Source organism: Symphalangus syndactylus, chromosome 23, assembly GCF_028878055.3.
Source record: "Symphalangus syndactylus isolate Jambi chromosome 23, NHGRI_mSymSyn1-v2.1_pri, whole genome shotgun sequence".
Classification (NCBI taxonomy): Eukaryota; Metazoa; Chordata; class Mammalia; order Primates; family Hylobatidae; genus Symphalangus; species Symphalangus syndactylus.
The window spans coordinates 18,248,720-18,267,903 of NC_072445.2; the positions used below are offsets into that span (position 1 = coordinate 18,248,720).

A 19,184-nucleotide genomic window follows, 5' to 3' on the forward strand; every position below is an offset into this window, starting at 1 on the left:
TTACTATGGAGGAAGAGAATGGGTGCTTGGTGACAAGGAGGAGTCTCTGCCACAGTAAAATAAATATCTACTAATGAAAATGATTATGATTGGCTAAAGCCCTTTGAAACCTCTAAGATGAACTGACAGAAGTTGAGATTTAGTCTAGTCTGTGACATTTTTATGTAAAATTTTGATAAATTTTGTTTTTGCTTTGTGAGCTTTTATTGGTTCAGTGACCCTGTTCTATGTGTGATAAAGGTGGTACCTCTGGCTGCTGTTGTGTGTAGCTAGGGATAAGAGGAGTTTTGCTTCTGCCTCTTGGCCTCCTCTGATGTAGTCTAGGGTATATCAGTCAAGATTTAATTAAGGAAACAGAACCACTATGAAAATCATGGAATAAGGAATTTGTTAGCGGAATTAGTCCCATATACAGTTATGGGAAAAGCAGGGCATTAAAGGTCTGAAAAGGAGTGTTAAAGATCAGAGAAAGGTCACCAGCCCTGGTGTGGGGTGAGTTGTAGCTTATAGGGAAATCTGGAGGCCAGGCATGGAAGTCTGGAGGGTTGTTGGCTCTTTGTCACTACTGTTTCTGTGAGTTTGAAGCAGAAGTCTGGTCACCAGGGCTGCCTATAAAGGAGGAGAATTGGATATACGGAGCGGTGGGGTGCAAGGACACACTGAAACTTGCCAGCTCCTCTGCAAGTCTGTCATTACCTCTAACCAATGATGGCCTTCAGAGTGTAGTGGTTGCTACTTCACCTCTGTCACCTCTGCTTCTCCTTCTGCCTCTACCTCTGTTTTACTTTTGATGAACTCTACTCAGTACCAAGAGGGAAGAGGATTCTGGGAAACATCCCAGTGTAACCAGGTCGACAAAGGATAATTCACCACATAGGAGATAGCTCTCAGATGCAACGGCATTTTACTGGGCCAATCTCATACTGGGCCAAACTCCCCCACTCCTTAGCCACACCATTTTTGGAGTGTTGCCTATTTGTAATTTTGGCACATGTGATATTTCACATGTCACCCACTCTTCCAGGAATGTATACTTTTGCCATTTGATTCTTATTTCTCCTCTTTCCTATGCAGAAGATCTAAGCCTACATACGTTTCTTTCTAGCAAATGCTTTATATTTGGAATAGCAAAAAGGACACACACAGGGCCTTTGATAATGTGAAATTAAAGATTTTTTTCATGAATAAAGATATACAGAATAATGGAATAAGTCTTGCTCTGGTTATTTTCATTTTACCTCGAAATTTAGTGATTTAGTGCATTTTTACTATGCTTATGACTTCTGTGAGTCAGGAATTCAGACAGGGCACAGAAGGAGTGGTTAGTCTGTGCTCCGTGATGTCTAGGGCCTTAGTAAGGAGGACTTGGCAGTTCTGTGTGATTTGATGGATAGGGGATAGAGTCATTTGGAGGTGTTGTCTTTCCATGTCTGGTGGTTGATACTGGCTGTTGGTGGGGTGGGTCCTCAGCTGGGAATGTAGAGTGAATCTGCATGTGGTCTTTCCATGTGGCTTGGGCTTTCTTATAGCGTAGTGGTCTCAGAACAGTTGAACTTCTCATATGGTATCTCAGGGCTCCACTGTGAGTGCGGTGGGAAGCTGCGTTATTTTTTCTAAACTAACCTTGGAGGCCAAGCATTGTTAGTTTTGTTGTGTTCTGTTGGTTTCAGGTGAATCACAGGCCCACCTAGATTTATGGGGAGGGAACATATACCCTACATCTTGATGGAAGGAGTATCACAGTTGGATTTTAAGAACATGAAACATGAGAGAGAAGGTTGTGACCATCTTTGGAAAATAAACTCTGCCACAGGCCCTAAGTTGGACATAAAGAGATTTATGGGTACAAAGATAGCACTGAGGACGGGGTAGAGGGACCAAAGAGAACATGGTCAGTTCTGCCTAAAGAGATCAGCAAGACTTCTGAAAGGGACCTGACCCCCACAAGTTGTTTTCTTGTGCAGTGGAAAGATTGCTTGGGAGTATCTTAAGTTCCCAGTAGAAGAAACAGACCTCAGAGATACTAATGAAGACTGGATAGAGAATTCAGTGGTGAAGCCAGACTAAAACCCAGGCATTCAGACATTTGGCCTAAGCTCACACTGGGAAATTTGAATTCTTGTATTTCATGATTATAGAGAGGTTTGGCACAGGTAATAGGAGAAGTTTTTGGGTAACAGTAATTTCATATGTGAGGCCACAAAAGCACACCTCTACACATAAAACTTTATTTGATGTATAAAACTTCTGATGTGATGTGTTAGATTGATAGAAGTAATGGAAACATTGAAATCTGCCATGACTGGTATTCATTTTTCTCTGTTGGCTTTCATTGAGAAAATGAATAAGAATTCTGCCTGCTTCAAGATTTGTATAGTAGGACCAGAAGAGATTCTGCAAGCCTGTCTAAAGTTTTAAACGTGCTTCTTTGTCTTCTTGTTAATCAGGAAGCCCAGAACCTCATGGCCCTCACCAATGTGGACACCCCATTAAAAGGTGGACTTAATACCCCGTTGCATGAGAGTGACTTCTCAGGTGTAACTCCACAGCGACAAGTTGTACAGACTCCAAACACAGTTCTCTCTACTCCATTCAGGTATTGTAAATGAACACGTTTTTTATTTTAGAAAAACTTGAATTCAAGGACAGCATGTTTGCTTTAGTAATGTTTACGGAGAATGACTACTTATTGTGTTGAATTTTCCTCTTTGATTTCTTCTTCATAGTAATAAATAATAGTGTCCAGGAAATGGTTAAATACTGTGGAGTGCCTCCCCCCTTTTTTTTTTTTTAAGATGGAGTCTCACTCTGTTACCCAGGCTGGAGTGCAGTAGCGCGATCTCAGCTTACGGAATCCCTCTGCCTCCCGGGTTCAAGTGATTCTACTTCCTCAGCCTCCCGAGTAGCTGGGATTACAGACATCTACCAGCATGCCTGTCTAATTGGAGTGTCCTTTTGCAAAGCTTCGGATCCTGTCACGTTATTTTTGAATATTTTGTATTTGATTTTAGAGTAGATTGATTCATTTTTAATGATTACTTTGTGAATTTTATTAAAATTGTAATCCTTTTATGTATGTATTACTATTTCTTTCCCTCCAGCATTTTATTATGAAAATTTCAGGCATTTAGAAAGTTTGAAAGAATGTGTGGAAGTTATCAATATTGAAATGGAGTCACTTATGTTACATTTTAATGAAAAAGGAACCCTCGTGCCCATATGCCTATGACAGAAATTATTGCAGGGACCTTGTGAAAACCACACAAATTCCAGATAAGTTGCTGCTGTGAAGACATTGCCCTACCAACAGCCAGTACAGGTTGAGCATCCCAAATCTGAAAATCCAGAGTGCTCCAAAATCCAAACTTTTTTTTTTTTTTTGAGACGGAGTTTCGCTCTTCTTGCCCAGGCTGGAGTGCAATGGTGCGAACTCGGCTCATCACAACCTCCGCCTCCTAGTTCAAGCAATTCTTCTGCCTTGGCCTCCCGAGTAGCTGGGATTATAGGCATGCACTGCCACGCCCAGCTAATTTTGTATTTTTAGTAGAGACAGGGTTTCTCAATGATGGTCAGGCTGGTCTCGAACTCCTGACCTCAGGTAATCCACCCGCCTCGGCCTACCGTAGTGCTGGCATTACAGGTGTGAGCCACTGTGCCCGGCCAAAATCCAAACTTTTTGAGCGCCAACATGACACTCAAAGGAAAACGCTCATTGAAACGTTTCAGATTTCGAATTTCCTGATTTGGCATGCCCAACCAGTCAGTATAGTGCAATTATCCCCAAATCTGAAAAAATCCCATATCTAAAACTCTTCTGGTCCCACATTTCAGATAAGGGATACTCTTATCTATAACGGCAATGAAAACAAATGCCACTTCCTGTGATAAGTCCCTGTAACCAGTGGTCTTTGTTTCAAAACAGTTTACGTAGACTCCTCCCTTGTATCTTTAAAAACTTCTCCTTGCCCCAGCACCCTCAGTTGTACCTATGGTCTGTCATAGCACACATATCCCACATTGTAATCCCTTGCTGTTCCCGAATAAACTCTTTGTTTTGGAGACCCAGTCTCTCACCCATTTAAGTTCACAAATGGTAAAGTGAACATCCATATACCCACCACTTAGATTCTAAGATCGTTAATATTTTACTATATTTGCTTTATCACATGTCCATCCACCAATCCATCATATTTTTTAATGCATTTCAAAGTAACTTGCAGATACCAGTTTGTCTGATCCCAAAACACTTCCACATGTGTTAACTAGAATTCAGTATTTCTTTATAACTCTTTTGCTTAGTTTTAAGCTGCTGTTTTTTAAGAAGAATCTTTAAAATACAAATGTTATGGAAGCATGTAGTAGTAAAATGGAATTGGAACTTACAATGGTTGGAAATATTTGGGGTTTACTTTGAATTTTAAGTGTTAAGATATGTCTTCCTACTGGTTATTTAGTAGAGAAAGCACTTCAGGCTATTACACATATCATGACAGCAGAACCAAGAAGCATTGGCAGCCAGTCTTAAACATTTAACACTTCTTGAGAGTCTTGTAAGAGAGCATAATCCCTCATTTCCTATGTTTAGTCGGCCCTCTGTATCTGAGGGTTCCACATTTGTGGATTCAACCAACTCTGGATAAAAAATATTCCAAAAAAACTCAAACAGTACAACAATAAAAAGTAACACAAATAAAAATACAATATAACAACTATTTATATAGCATTTACATTGTGTTAGGTATTATAAGTAACCTAGAGATGATTTAAAGTACATGGGAGGATGTGCATATGTTATATGCAAATACGATGCTGTTTTATATCAGGGAGTTGAGTATCTGCAGATTTTAGTCCTGGAACCAATCCCCGGTGGATACTTATGGACAACTGTATGTCTTGTCTCTCACCTAGATTGTAAACTCCTTGGGAGCGGGAACCATGTCTTATGTGATAACACCTTACCTATCAGGAATAGCTGTCTGGCAGCATCACCATTCTGCAGCACACCAATATACAGGAAATAGGCAACCAGGAAAAAAAAAGGCTTTGAATAATTAAAATATAGGTTGCTGCAAATTCTGTGGATCTTATTCCTAGGAGAATCTGTTAGGCCTCACTCAGGAACTTACTCAGGTTTATATGTGATTCCAAAAGTGTGGTGTTTGGTTTCTAAACAAAATGTAAAAGGAAGAACTATTTAAAGTGTGTACATTGGTAATAATGACAGTGACAGTGATGTGAGAACCAACAGCTTGATAGGGAGGGAGGAGACAAATAGACACCAAACTCAAAGAGTCATCTGGGGTCATTGAGTGTGGTGGCCCACCTCCCTGCCCACTGCATGTTCTTAGTCGCCCTAATGTGCCAAGAAAAGGTTGAAATAATGTTTAGTGGATGTAGTTTAGGAAGGCAAGAAAACATCAAATGTAGTGATTATTGTAAGTCAATAAAATAAAAATACCATGCTAGCTAGACCAAACATTGATTTTAACCTAGAGATCCTAACAAAACCAGCTAGACAGAATTTCTGAAATCTTTATTTATTTTTTCCTATATTTCTTGTGAAATAATTTATGTGAAAAACATTTGAAAGCACAATCCAAATGTAAGTGGCACTTCTGTTAATTGGGATTCCTGTCTTTCTAGGACTCCTTCTAATGGAGCTGAAGGGCTGACTCCCCGGAGTGGAACAACTCCCAAACCAGTTATTAACTCTACCCCGGGTAGAACTCCTCTTCGAGACAAGTTAAACATTAATCCCGAGGATGGAATGGCAGACTATAGTGATCCCTCTTACGTGAAGCAGATGGTAAATGTCAATTCCCTTTTAAACTCTTAAATTTTTTTTAATATCTCATGGGTGCCAAATTAAAATTTCTCCTGTTAGTGCATATCATATATACCTTAAGAATCTATACACCTGTGGATGCCAGAAAAAGAATGTTTTGTAAGACTTGATGAAAGGGAATATTTTGGGCTCAAAACCCACCATTCTTTATGCTTACTAGGTTTGTGAATATTGATGTTTGTTGTTGATTTCACTGAAGTTTTCTTCAGCAAGGTGAGGTAGAAAGCTAATTGTAAAAGTTAAGTTTTGCTTCTGCCCGTGTTACTGCATTTATTACTTTGCTATTGGGCCTTATTATCTAATGCCACAGAAATCATTGTGAAATTAAAAAAAAACTTCTAATGATACTGGCTTTTCTTCAGTTTAAAATGAATTCTAACCTCATGTATATATTTGGTTGATTTATATATGTTTTTTAAAGTTCAAATTGATATCAACTAAAGCCAACTCTGAATGGATACGTAAGAATTAAATAGATTAAGAACCTCATGCATGCAGAGTATGCATTTGGACATTTGAGGGGATCTAAAGTTGAATAAAGATGTCCTTTGTCCTAAGGAAATTTATATTCTGGGGACATTGACAGTACTAAACTAAGTCCAAAAATAATTGTAATATCAGAACAGAATAAGCCCTTTGAGTAAAACCAGTGTGCTTAGGGTAGTTAAAGAAGGGAGTAATCACATTTGTTGGGTAACAGGAAAGCCTTATTAGAGGAAGTATGTTCTGAAGGAGGGTGGGGGCTGTCCCAGATGGAGACTACAATATGAGTAAGCACGGAGGATGTTTTAGATATAGCAACTCATCTGTTCCTCACACCTGGTACATGTAAGTACTGAGGATGGATGGGAAAACTCTGGGTACCAGGAGGCTTTTTTGGGAACCAGGACTCTACTTTCTTTCTTCTGCATGGGATTTAGTATTTCCATTAAAAACAAACTCATAGATACAAATTCAAGTATCTTTTAGAGTGGGTTTTATTAGTCCAAGGACAAACTAACTTTTGAACCTGTTCTTTTCATTTGCTGTTAACTTTCGGTGTCAGAAATGTGTTCCCTCAAAGTGGTCTTTTTTTCTGCCCTGGCCTCAAACCTCCTGTTGGAATATCCCAGAGTATCTTCAGTGATCACAAGTGAAAGTTTTCGGTTGGTCTTAATGTTGGGAAGAAGTGGGGATAGAAAATAAACATAAGACTTGTCTTACCTCTGAAGTCAGTATTATTTTTCTAGAATTAATATTAGGCTGATTTTTTTGGGGACTTTTTTTTCTGTTTCTGTAATTTTTAATTTTTATGGATACGTAGTAGGTGTATATATTTATGGGGTATGTGAGATATTTTGATACAGGCATGCATGTGTAATAATCACATCATGGAAAATGGGGTATTCATCCCCTCAAGCATTTAACCTTTGTGTTAGAAACCATCCAATTATTCTTAGTTAATTTAAAATGTACGGTTATTTTAATTAGAGTCACCCTGTTGTGCTATCAATTTTTAAGAGACTCATAAAATACTGGTGGAATATTTAATATGCATGAATTGAGAAGGACCACTTCTTTTCTACAGGAAAGAGAATCTCGAGAACATCTCCGTTTAGGGTTGTTGGGCCTTCCTGCCCCTAAGAATGATTTTGAAATTGTTCTACCAGAAAATGCCGAGAAGGAGCTGGAAGAACGTGAAATAGATGATACTTACATTGAAGATGCTGCTGATGTGGATGCTCGAAAGCAGGTGGGTAACTGTACTGAAAGAAGTGTGAGTTTGGCTGAATGTGTCAGTAGGCTTGAAGAATGAAGAATAGCCATTAAATGTCTCAAAATCTCTACCTAGTTCTTTTTAATATTGAAAAAACTTCTAAAGTAAATAACTTATGTCATTAATAATGTATCCTCACATAATTAATATACTCACAATATTTTGATGGACATTCTTAAAAATATATTTATGGAAATTTAAATACATTCTGTCAAATTCATTATGCTTCTCTAAAATACACATAGGTAATCTTTTAGACATTGTTTCAATCTAGCAAAGAAAAGATGTTATTGGTTAGTCTTAAAAACAAATACATCTTGGTTCCTGGGTGGTGCGATGGTACGAGCCTGTAGTCTCAGCTACTCGAGAGGCTGAGGTGGGAGGATTCTTTGGGCCCAGGAGTTTGAATCCAGTCCGGGGAACATAGTAAGACCTCTATCTAAACTGGAGTTGGAAATTTAGATAGAGTGTGTCAGAATAATATTAGTAACACTTTGTACTAATATATCTTATACGTAATTACTTTCTCATTTGCACATAACAGCACAGTGATATAAATAGGATCGGTATTATAGGTTGAACATTGCTAATCCAAAAATCCAACATCTGAAATGCTCCAAAATTCAAAACTTTTTGAGTGCCGACATGATGCTCAAAAGAAATGCTCATTGAAGCTTTTTGGATTAGAGTTAGTATAATGCAGTTGTTCCAGAATCTGAAAAAATCAGAAATCCAAGATACTCTGGGCCCAGATATTTCTAGTAAGGAATACTCAACAAGCTCAGATGAATTCATGTCTCATGGTCTCAACTTTCTCAGGTCTCGTGGTGGGTAAGTGGTGAATTCTAAACTAGAACTGATATTATATGACCCCTTTCAGTAAGTCTTGCTGCAGTCCATTGCTGGATGATTTTAGGGACCTTGAATCTCAGGGGATTGGAGTGAGAATGACATCAGTGGAAATAATGTTTTAGAGGGGACCCATGTGAATGTGCTTTTCAGTGGGGAACAGAGGGTGATACTTTTTGTGTTTAGTTCTCAGCTACTTTGAGTTACATTTACTCCTTCAGAAATGGCATGAAATTTTAATGTGTTATCCCACATTATTCATAAGAATCAGGAAACAATACATTTTTTGGCTGGCTTTTTGAATTAAAAGTCAGTAGTTTTGGAGTGAAAGGGAAGAAAGAGTTTTGTCATGGGAGTCTCTTTGGAATTTAGGTTTTCCATTTAGATGAGAAAAGTTTGTTACGTGATGGATGGATCCGTGCAAGTTTGGAGAATGCTCTAGTAGACATTGGAAGCTCTTAGTTTCTATTATAATGAAAGTGAATAGACTGATTCATTTCTGTTGCCTTAGCATTGCCTTTCTACAAACTTAAACCAATTTCTAAACTTTAGCTATTGAACACACATGATCTTACATACCAAAGTGTTTTTAGCTTTACTGAGAGATATCAAATACGCTATAGCTGCAATAAAGGATATAAAAATCATTTTTTAGGCCATACGAGATGCAGAGCGTGTAAAGGAAATGAAACGAATGCATAAAGCTGTCCAGAAAGATCTGCCAAGACCATCAGAAGTAAGTGTTAGAATTTCTGGTTTAGGAAGTTTTAAGTTTCTTTTTATATGATTGCTGCATTTTACATCATTCATAAAGACTATAAAACAAAATTTCATCTACTTTCTGGAATATAGCAAAGTAGTTCTCAAATCCAATCTTTAAAATGTTTCAGTAGTACCAGAAAGAATTTAGCAGGAAAAAAATGGAAATTGCTTTGGAAAATGTAAAACTGCTGTTTAATTCATGCTGTAACAGGTAATAACATTAATATATTGTAGTGATATGTTTGGTAATTGTATTTGTTTTAAAATTTTAGGTAAATGAAACTATTCTAAGACCCTTAAATGTAGAACCGCCTTTAACAGATTTACAGAAAAGTGAAGAACTAATCAAAAAAGAAATGATCACAATGCTTCATTATGACCTTCTACATCACCCTTATGAACCATCTGGAAATAAAAAAGGCAAAACTGTAGGGTTTGGTACCAATAATTCAGAGCACATTACCTATCTGGAACATAATCCTTATGAAAAGTTCTCCAAAGAAGAGCTGAAAAAGGTATGATTGAGCTGGAATTTTCTTCTTGAGATTTAGGTAGTTGTTAGGTGCTGTTTATCATGGACAGGTAATGAACTTATTTTTCCCCATTGGTATTCATAAACAACTGAAATGTATGATTAGGAGATACATGTTTAGATTAAGTGTTATGAAAAGGACATGCTTTAAATACCTCCATCCCCCATGTTCAGTGTGATAGGCCTTTAGCAAATAAACACTGCCAGGGTGTTTTTGGTTCATGGGTATTAATGGCTTGGTTGACAGTTGTTACAGTTGCCATTTTCTGTAGTCAGCTCTGCTATCTCTGAATAAAAATTAGATGGCTTTAGTACTTCAACCTCACTTATTTAGAATAATATGAAGAGGTGAGAGAGAAAGAGAGACTAATATAAAAATGTTTATGGATTAAACCTTTTACCTATTGAAAGAAAGGAAGTTTTTTTTTTACTGAATATATTCCCCTCACATGATTTCCCCCTACTCTTTTGATAAGGACATGAAGAAATGATTTCTTGTATGAAGTCTGTATCTGGTCTTTTTTTCTATATGCATTTTATTCCTTCTGTTTTGACAGAGCAAACAACTGTGATTGTAAATAGAAATCTCCATAATTGTATAAGAAGATACAGTGGGTCTCATGGTTGGAAGCAGAGTGGTCATTAGCTTAAAAGTCTTTTTTTCTTTAGCCTTCAGCCCTGAGGAGCAGTGATAGACCCATGGATTTGGAATGAGCTGCTGCATACTTAGGATAAAACAAACAAGATTCTTACAAACTCTCCTGTCTTCTCTCCTGCATTCTTCCTCTTTCTTCGCTTCTCACAATTTCTTACTTTGTGTTTTCTTTATTGCATAAGTAATACATATTTGTTATAGGATTTTTAGAAAATAGAGAAAGGAAGGAGGGTTTCGATTTATATTTCAACAACTTGTCCCTGATTTCAGAATAATTGAGTCACTCATTTTTTAGTAAGTGCAGTGGGGAAACTAACATCTGTTGAGTTGCCTACTCTGTCGAGCACATTTAATCATTGAACTGGGATGGAGAATCAGGCTACGAAATTGATACTTGCACAGTTTCCTCTTTTTAAAGTGAAAATATGAGGGGAAGAGGAATTTAGGAAATAAATTTTCCTAAATTGTATGTATGGAAACCTGAAACAAGGATCACATTGTTGCTTTTGGAGATTCTGTAGAGGGTAAACCCTAACACAATTTTTGAAAAATAATAATTCTAAGTATTGATTTGGAATTGTTTGAAACAAAGTAGCTTAAATATTCTCTCATATTTTATTTATCTGTGTATATTTCTCTTTGTTTCAAAAAGAATTTGAAGCAGCTATTTACTTAGCAGATTATTTATGGATAGTTTAAAGATAACTTAGCCATATTCTCTCCTAATGATTATAAGATCTGAACTTGTAAATTTTTACTGTGTACAGTTTTAGAGTGAAATAGCATTTCTCTTTTAATAAAGTGTCAGATTTTCTTTTTCTTTAATATACTTTAAGATATGTTAAAATTGATTTGTTTTCATTATTTCCCTTAAGTTATTGTTTAAGTGTCCATTTTTTCTTCTATAGAGATGATTTTCCATTTCTTTTGTTAAAATCTTTTGTTTATCAATCATTTCTCTTGCAGCAGCTCATTCCAAATCCATGGGTCTGTCACTGCTCCTCAGGGCTGAAGGCTAAAGAAAAAAAGACTTTTAAGCTAATGACCACTCTGTTTCCAACTATGAGACCCACTGTATCTTCTTATACAATTATGGAGATTTCTATTTACAATCACAGTTGTTTGCTCTGTCAAAACAGAAAGCCTTCTGTAAGGCACAGAAGGTGGTTCCCGGTTTTTCATAAGCCATGAAGCAAAGGGCTGGGAAAAAATTCATGTGCTTATGGAATTCTGTGTGTCTGGCATTGGGCTAGGCTCTATAGTAGATTGTTCACTTAATCCTAATAACAAACACATCTGATCTAAGGTCAGCATCATAATTGCTTGGAAAGCTATTTTTCAGCTCTCCAGGCTGAAAAAGCCCTGAGAAATGGGCTCAGATAAATTAAGCAAGCTCAGAGAGCTACTTCAATGGTAAAGCTGTGAGCTGAACCCAGGCCTGTCCAGCTTTCCCTCTCATTCTGTCATTTTACACTATTTTCTTTAGTAGTGAACTAAACTGGTTTATGAACTATCATCTAATTTGTGCCCCAGTCTCATTATCTGGCAATGTCAGGGCATTCCTTCAGGATGAGAAAAATGCCACGTGACAAAAAGATGCCTCGCTCCCCTTTACCATCACGTGAGGTCCTGCACGCACGGTGGAGTGGGAGAGTGGAAGGAGCACACCCAGTGGTGCCATTTGTATTCTGCCTCATCTGCCTACTAATGATGGGGTCTTAACAAGTGGTTGAATCTCTATGAGCCTTAGTTTCATTAGCCCTTTTTTTTTTTTTGAGACTGAGTCTTGCTCTGTTGCACAGGCTGGAGTGCAGTGGTGCGATCCCAGCTCACTGCAACCTCCATCTCCTGGGTTCAAGAGATTCTTGTGCCTCAGCCTCCTAAGTAGCTAGCATTACAGGCGTGTGCCAGCACACCCTGCTAATTTTTATATTTTTAGTAGACACGAGGTTTTGCTGTGTTGGCCAGGCTGGTCTTGAACTACTGGCCTCGTTATCCGCCCACCTCAGCCTCCCGAAGTGCTGGGATTATAGGAGGGAGCCACCGTGCCTGGCCAAATATCATTAGCTTTTAAATGAGGTTAATATTGGCTAATTTGTAAGGTGATTGTGATCTTTGGATATAATGTAGGTAAAACTTTTAAACCTAGTTTTTCACACACACAATAGGTACCTGAGAAATGATAGCTGCTGTTATAGTGAGTGAAAGCAAAGGATGTTTATACTTTTGAGGAAACATGGATGCTTGACTTTTAAAAAGCAGTCTGCATTGACTCAAAGGCTTCTTAAGCTATTTTTCGTAGGTATTGTTATCCCCCCTTCCAAAAAACAACCAACCACATCTTGGCTTTGGCTCAAGGCATGAGGGAAAAAATTAGTCTTCTAAAGATCTCTGGATATGGCAAGTGGTTGTAGTACTTAAACTTACTGAAATTATTATTGTAAACAGGCCCAGGATGTTTTGGTGCAGGAGATGGAAGTGGTTAAACAAGGAATGAGCCATGGAGAGCTCTCAAGTGAAGCTTATAACCAGGTGTGGGAAGAATGCTACAGTCAAGTTTTATATCTTCCTGGGCAAAGCCGCTACACACGGGCCAACCTGGCTAGTAAAAAGGACAGAATTGAATCACTTGAAAAGAGGCTCGAGGTTGGTATCCTTTTAAAATTTTAATTTTAAATATACTTTGATTGAGATAATGAACTAAATAATGCCACTGGAGACAATCTCAGAAAAATACACCTGAGGTGCTTATTGCTTTTTTTGTTCTTGGAGAAAACTACACTTAAGTGTTGGATCTTCCTTGGCCTTGTTGATTTTTTTGTTTGTTTGTTTGTTTTTGTTTTGGTTTTTGTTTTAAAGAATTGTTGGCCTTCATGACTAAAGAGTGCCCTGCAAGTTGACCAGAGGTCAATCAGAACGTTTAGATTTGGGAGCAAGGAGCCAAGAAGTCAATACTAGTCACTCAGAACAGGCAGGTCATTGCTAGCGTAGCTTGTTTTCTCTAAAGAGGAATCTCAGCAGTACCGAGGAGTTTTCTTTTAATAGCAAAGAGACCACATTTACAAAACTTAAATACAATTCTGTTCATCCTTGGATTACCGTGAGTTTGAGTTAGGGAGGGCAGAGCTGGATTCTCTAGATAGTGGCTTTCATGATTTTCCATGTCTGTGAAAATGTTGAAAACATACTAGATGCAGTTTCAGGACATGTGGTTTCTTAATATAGTCTGCATATTTTGAATTCCAGAATCTGTATAGGCATTTTGCCAATGGCATGTAAATTGTGGTTCACAGACCCCCAGGCTGCCTTGTGCATTCTTTTTTTTTCTTTTTTTGAGACCGAGTCTCAGTCTGTTGCCAGGCTGCAGTGCAGTGGCGCAATCTCGGCTCACTCCAACCTCCACCTCCTGGTTTCAAGCAATTCTCCTGCCTCAGCCTCCCTAGTAGCTGGGACTACAGGCACGTGCCACCACGCCCAGTTAATTTTTGTATTTTTAGTAGAGACAGGGTTTCACCATATTGGCCAGGATGGTCTTGATCTCTTGACCTTGTGATCCACCCACCTCAGCCTCGCAAAGTGCTGGGATTACAGATGTGAGCCACCATGCCCGGCTATGCCTTGTGCATTTTTAATGGTAATCTTTAGGGGCATTTCTAAGGCCAAGGTAGGATGGGAGAGAAGGGGTACTTCAGGCAGTCATGTACAGAAAATCGCCTTGGTTTCCTCTTTTATGTGATTACCAGTTTCTCTTTACAAAAAGTGCATTTGAAAATACTTTTATTTAGGGTTAAAGCCAGAAGTAGTAAAATCACTTGGGGTGGTTGGGGCTGTATGGGGCTGAGGAAATGAGCAGGAAAAAGCAGTATCTTTTAATTTAAGTTATTCTGAGTATTAATTTAACTATTAAGATCACATATATATAGGCAGCTGATGGTTAATGCCTGTGAACCTCTCTTTTTCTCAGTTAGTGAGAAATGATTGGTTCTGAAGTAATTCTCATCTTGGGTAAAATCTTAGCAGTTCAGTGCTGCTAATTATTTGTATTACCAACTTCCAGCAGGGTGTGCTGTTGCTCTGTGTTGTGGTTCAGTGTTAAAGCCAGGGAAAATAGAACATCAGTGGTTAAATTGTAAGTTACATTTTTTTGTTGTGTAGGCTTCCTTTCTTATAAATGGTAGTTAGCAGTGTAATTGTGATCTAAGGTCAGCATCATCATTGATTGAAAAGCTATTTGGAAAGCTTCCTTGTATTATTTATATATAAATACTTAGGTTTCTTACTTAGTATGAAAATCTTCTCATTTGAGATGGGTAAACTCTTTTTGCCACAAATGGCAAGAACATTTTGTGCTTTTTTAAATGGTAGAAAATTTTTTTCTCCCTAAATCTCGTTTACTTTGTTGAGGCACTAACTTTCATGACAGCAAATAAATGTGTCACACAGTGAGTGGTGCCATAAAGTACAGTAATTTTTATTTCTGTGTTGAATTGGTCTTATGAATTTTAAAGGGAAAAATGCAGAAAGAACTACTCCGGTTCTTTTGGAGATTTATTTGGGTCGTTTATGAGCAACCATTAAAAACATGTGGTTCTCTTTGTTCAGTTCAGTACCAGGAACTGAAATCTTCTGTTGAACTATTTTTGTTGAAGGATTGGTGATTTTGGAGAATATTCATAAAGCAGTCTGAAGTCATTTTTCTTTTCTTGACTCTTGGATAACTTACTTTATTGTTTACCCAGCTAGTTACTTTTAAAGAATACTTAATCAAGTCCTTTAATTTGGTAAACTGTGCTTATTTCAAATGAAAGTTCATGAAATCTTTTAAAAAAAGAAAAGCAGCTCAAAGACTTGAATGAACAAACCCCCATTTTATTTGTATCCATCACTAATTCAGAACTAGGTTTCTTTTAGCTTGTTTTAGTTTTTGAAGACACAGTTCTATTGGTTTGAAATACATAAATATTTTATTTCAATTGTGGTAATTCTTTCATTTCAGTTGATTGCTAAATTATAAACATTATTCAAAGTTTGTTGTGGGGAAGGAACTCCAGTTGTATTGTATAAACTAAATGCTATACTTAAATTATCCTTTCCACTCTTAGGTTCAGGAGATAAGCCCTTCTCTGTAAGCACTGTATGCCATGGCTGCCAGTGTGTTTGATTTTTGCTGCCATGAACTTTGGAACTGTGAATCTAAATTATGGCCCTATCACTGCCTATCAAGCAAGATGAAGTCCAGCTTTGTCGTGGCTGGTGTCTCCTGAATGGATTAAAAAAAAAATGCCCTGAGGTTTATATTGGAGGTAGTCTTTGAGCCATTCATTACTCATGATTAATATTTGAAACTTAGCACTTAAGTGAAAATCCTTAAGATACTCATTTAAAACTAATAGAACCATCTCAGATTTTATGTAGAATGTGGTAGAGAATGTGTGTGCAAGGAGTTTGTTAAATAAATAGAATCAGAATGTAGTTACAGGTCAGCAATAAGTGGAAGAGACTTCTGAATTGTAACCAAGTCCATGTATTTTATTCTGCTTTGGAGGCAGAATTGAGTTTAGAACCTTGCCAGACTTTTGTGTGTAAAATAAGACAGCAAGAGCAAACACAGCAATGACAGTTAATATAAGGAAAGGAAAAGTTATGAGAGCATACCATGCTGAGTCCATTTTTACATGGTGGCAAAAAGCCCAGTGTATTTTAATAGCTTTAAAGGCACTAAGATACATTGTAGGGGAGTAAAGTGATTGCTATTTATAGTGGTATCCCAAATTAATAAGAAAAACTTTATTTCTTTTCAGTGTCATGTTTTTTTAAAAGGGCAGGATGGCTATAATTCAGTGTAGGAAAAATTTTCACAAATGGTTAAAAATAAAAGAGCTTCAGTACTTTTATTTATTCACACATTCAGTAATTATTACTGCCTATCTACCATGTACTGGATACTGTTCTGTGTCTTGGGGCTAACAGCAAGGAACAAGGCAGACAAGTTCTGTGTGTTTGTGGGCTTCAGTTACCTGGAAAATGCTTAATGTGGAGAACCTCGTTTTCTGATGATGCCAGATAAATGAGTCATTACTGTATTTGGGAAGTGCAAATAGAATTTGAAGTGTTCTAATTTGTTTCTACTTTAAGTGGAAATAGGAAATCATCTGAAGACGTAATTATTTTGAGTGAAATAATTTCCAGGAGGTGCAAAAGTGAAATGAGAAGTCTGAATTTAGGCATGCCGTTAAATTTAATAGTATTTGAAATAGTATCTAAACTGCTGTGTTGAGGAAGTTTGGCTGAAAAGTGGATTTTGTCATGTTAGCTATAAAAATGGAAAGGCTTTCCTTAGAGATAGAAAGTAGGTCCAGAAGTAATACTACTTCTCCCTGTAATTTACTGGCACAGTCAACTGTAGTCAAGAACTATTATATAACATTGACTTCTGAGAAGTAAAGTAACTTAAGGAACACAGATAACACACATAAAATCCTTCTCAGTGTATTAGTAGCTCTTGTGAGGACCCCTGACTTGTCTGAAGGTTATATTTCTGCAAAATTGGCTGCACAGTAGATCTCATTTTCTCAGTGATTTTCATTATAAAGTCAGATATTTTTACACAGGAAAAAATTTCCTTAATACTTTAAAGAGGGAAAACTTAGGGCAAGGATTTAGTTAGTAGACAGTTCTGGGTAGAGGGCTATGTGTTGTCAGATATCAGCAGGTTTATGCTTATGTTGCCTTGTGTAGAGGGGGGGGAAGTGACTTGTGGTACAGGAGAGGAATTCACAGTGCTTTGGCACACTCTGTCTTTCCCAAATTCTGTTCTCTGCTATGACCCTTATAGGCACTGACAGATTTCATAGTTGTCTCTGGTAAGAACTTTATGAGCTGGAGCAGAGATCTTCATACAATCAGGTTGCTTCTGTTATGCCTTAACATGAATTGAATTTGTTTTATGCAGTTTACATGTTTCACTTCCTAATGTATGCAGATGTACAGTGCTCTTGTATTGCTTTGTTCGTGTATTACTGTCCTTATAAAGGTTTTTAGTAAGGTTTTGTCTTCCTGGTTAGCATGCTTTTCAGGGATGCAATCTGATGGTTGCTAACTCATAGATGCAAACAATAATTACTTTCTTGGACCTGCATCTCATCAGAGTAGAGAAGGTTCACTGATAAAAATGCTGGTAAGTGGTACAGAGATTAAAGGAGAATCACTCATGGACTCCTGTTGTTTGCAAATGTTTTGGTGATTGAACCACATCTTGACTATTATATGGGGTCATATTGCTGATTGATGGATTGGGAAGTGGAGCTCCCATTGACTGCGTATTTATTTTGGGTATCCTTAAACCTGTTTTTCCAGTGGTATAAGGTTATATTCTGGGCCCCCAAGCAAGAGTTTCAGTGAGGGGTGCTCTTAATGTTTCTGAACCTCACTGTAATGGACTTTTACTGAAGACAGTATTGGAGACCCAAGGATAATGTGTTTATTTTGGAATTACTTAAGCTTAGTAACCTTAACAAAATTCAGTGAGCTTGAAAGTAACAATTACACTTTTATAAGTCCCATACAGCTCCCTTTTGTAATGACCCGAGGAAACACTTATGGTTCCACTGATTCATCTCCTGGGGACCATCAGTTTTCCATTGGTCTCTGGCCAGTCTTTTTTAGACAGTTTCTCTTCTATGCATTTAAAAAAATAACATTTCTAGGCGTCTTTCTATAAATAATACCTGTGCTTTGTAGAAGTTTTAAAAGAAATAGAAAACATAAGAAAAGGAACCTACTATCCAGACATAATCACCTTAAACATTGTGGTGTATATATGCACCACCCCCCGCCACATACTCCCATATATCTTTTTTTTTTTTTTTTTAATGTTTGGATGAAGGTGTTTAAAACTAAACTGGGATCATCATATTCTACATTTTTCATTCAATAGTTGTAAATATGATTAAACACTAGTTACATTCCACCCTACTTCTAAAAAGGTGGTAAATGGAACCTTTTTTCTGTAAAATTTTTTTGAGAGATGTTTGTTTTCTTATAGTTTTATAGCTTGTTAATAAAAGAATTTAGAATTTTAAAATACAAACTGAGGAAAGTAAAAGCTTTTCTCAGGTGTCAGAAGTCTTATAAGTGGGTACATGTAGGTGAGAGTCTAAATCAGGGAAAGAATGATGGGCAGAATCGCTAATTAAGGTCTTATTTCTTGTTTACATGTGTCTAGAATAATTTATTTTTCAGGGAGCTGTCTGGTGACATTTAAGCCATTCAGTTCCACAGCTTAAATTTTTTCAGGCATGTTTGCATTTCAGGGGGCTGAGCCAAGGAGGACATTCAGTTTATTAGCAGTGGTGTGACCATTGTATTGGACTTTCAAGTAGGGCACAACTGCATGGCATCATCTCTTGGTGGCTGTGGCCTAGGGCAAGCCACAAAGCCACTCGGTGATGATGCCAGCAGTTGTGCCCTACTTAACCTCTCTAGGTCTTACATTTCCTTATCTGTAAAATTGGGTGAGTAATAGTTTTTTTTTTTTTTTTTTTGAGATAGAATTTTGTTCCTGTTGCCCAGGCAGGAGTGCAATGGCATGATCTTGGCTCGCTGCAACCTCTGCCTCCAGGGTTCAAGCAATTCTCTTGCCTCAGCCTCCCAAGTAGCTGAGATTTCAGGTGCCCACCACCACGCTCGGCTAATTTTTATGTTTTAGTAGAGACAGGTTTCACCATGGGTCAGGCTGGTCTTGAACTCCTGACCTCAAGTGATCCACCCACCTTGGCCTCCCAAC

At 37.6% G+C, this 19,184-nt stretch overlaps 1 protein-coding gene across 2 annotated transcripts in view; it reads left to right on the forward strand.

Annotated features, from left to right (window-relative positions):
- Nucleotides 1-19,184, forward strand: part of CDC5L (cell division cycle 5 like) — a 57,906-nt gene that overhangs the window by 27,467 nt on the left and 11,255 nt on the right. For both annotated transcript variants that reach the window (XM_055263097.2, XM_063633184.1), the window contains exons 9-14: nt 2,448-2,596; nt 5,644-5,806; nt 7,413-7,577; nt 9,106-9,186; nt 9,485-9,727; nt 12,848-13,045. In XM_055263097.2, coding sequence (XP_055119072.1) covers nt 2,448-2,596; nt 5,644-5,806; nt 7,413-7,577; nt 9,106-9,186; nt 9,485-9,727; nt 12,848-13,045 — 999 coding nt within the window. The remainder of the gene's footprint in view (nt 1-2,447; nt 2,597-5,643; nt 5,807-7,412; nt 7,578-9,105; nt 9,187-9,484; nt 9,728-12,847; nt 13,046-19,184) is intronic.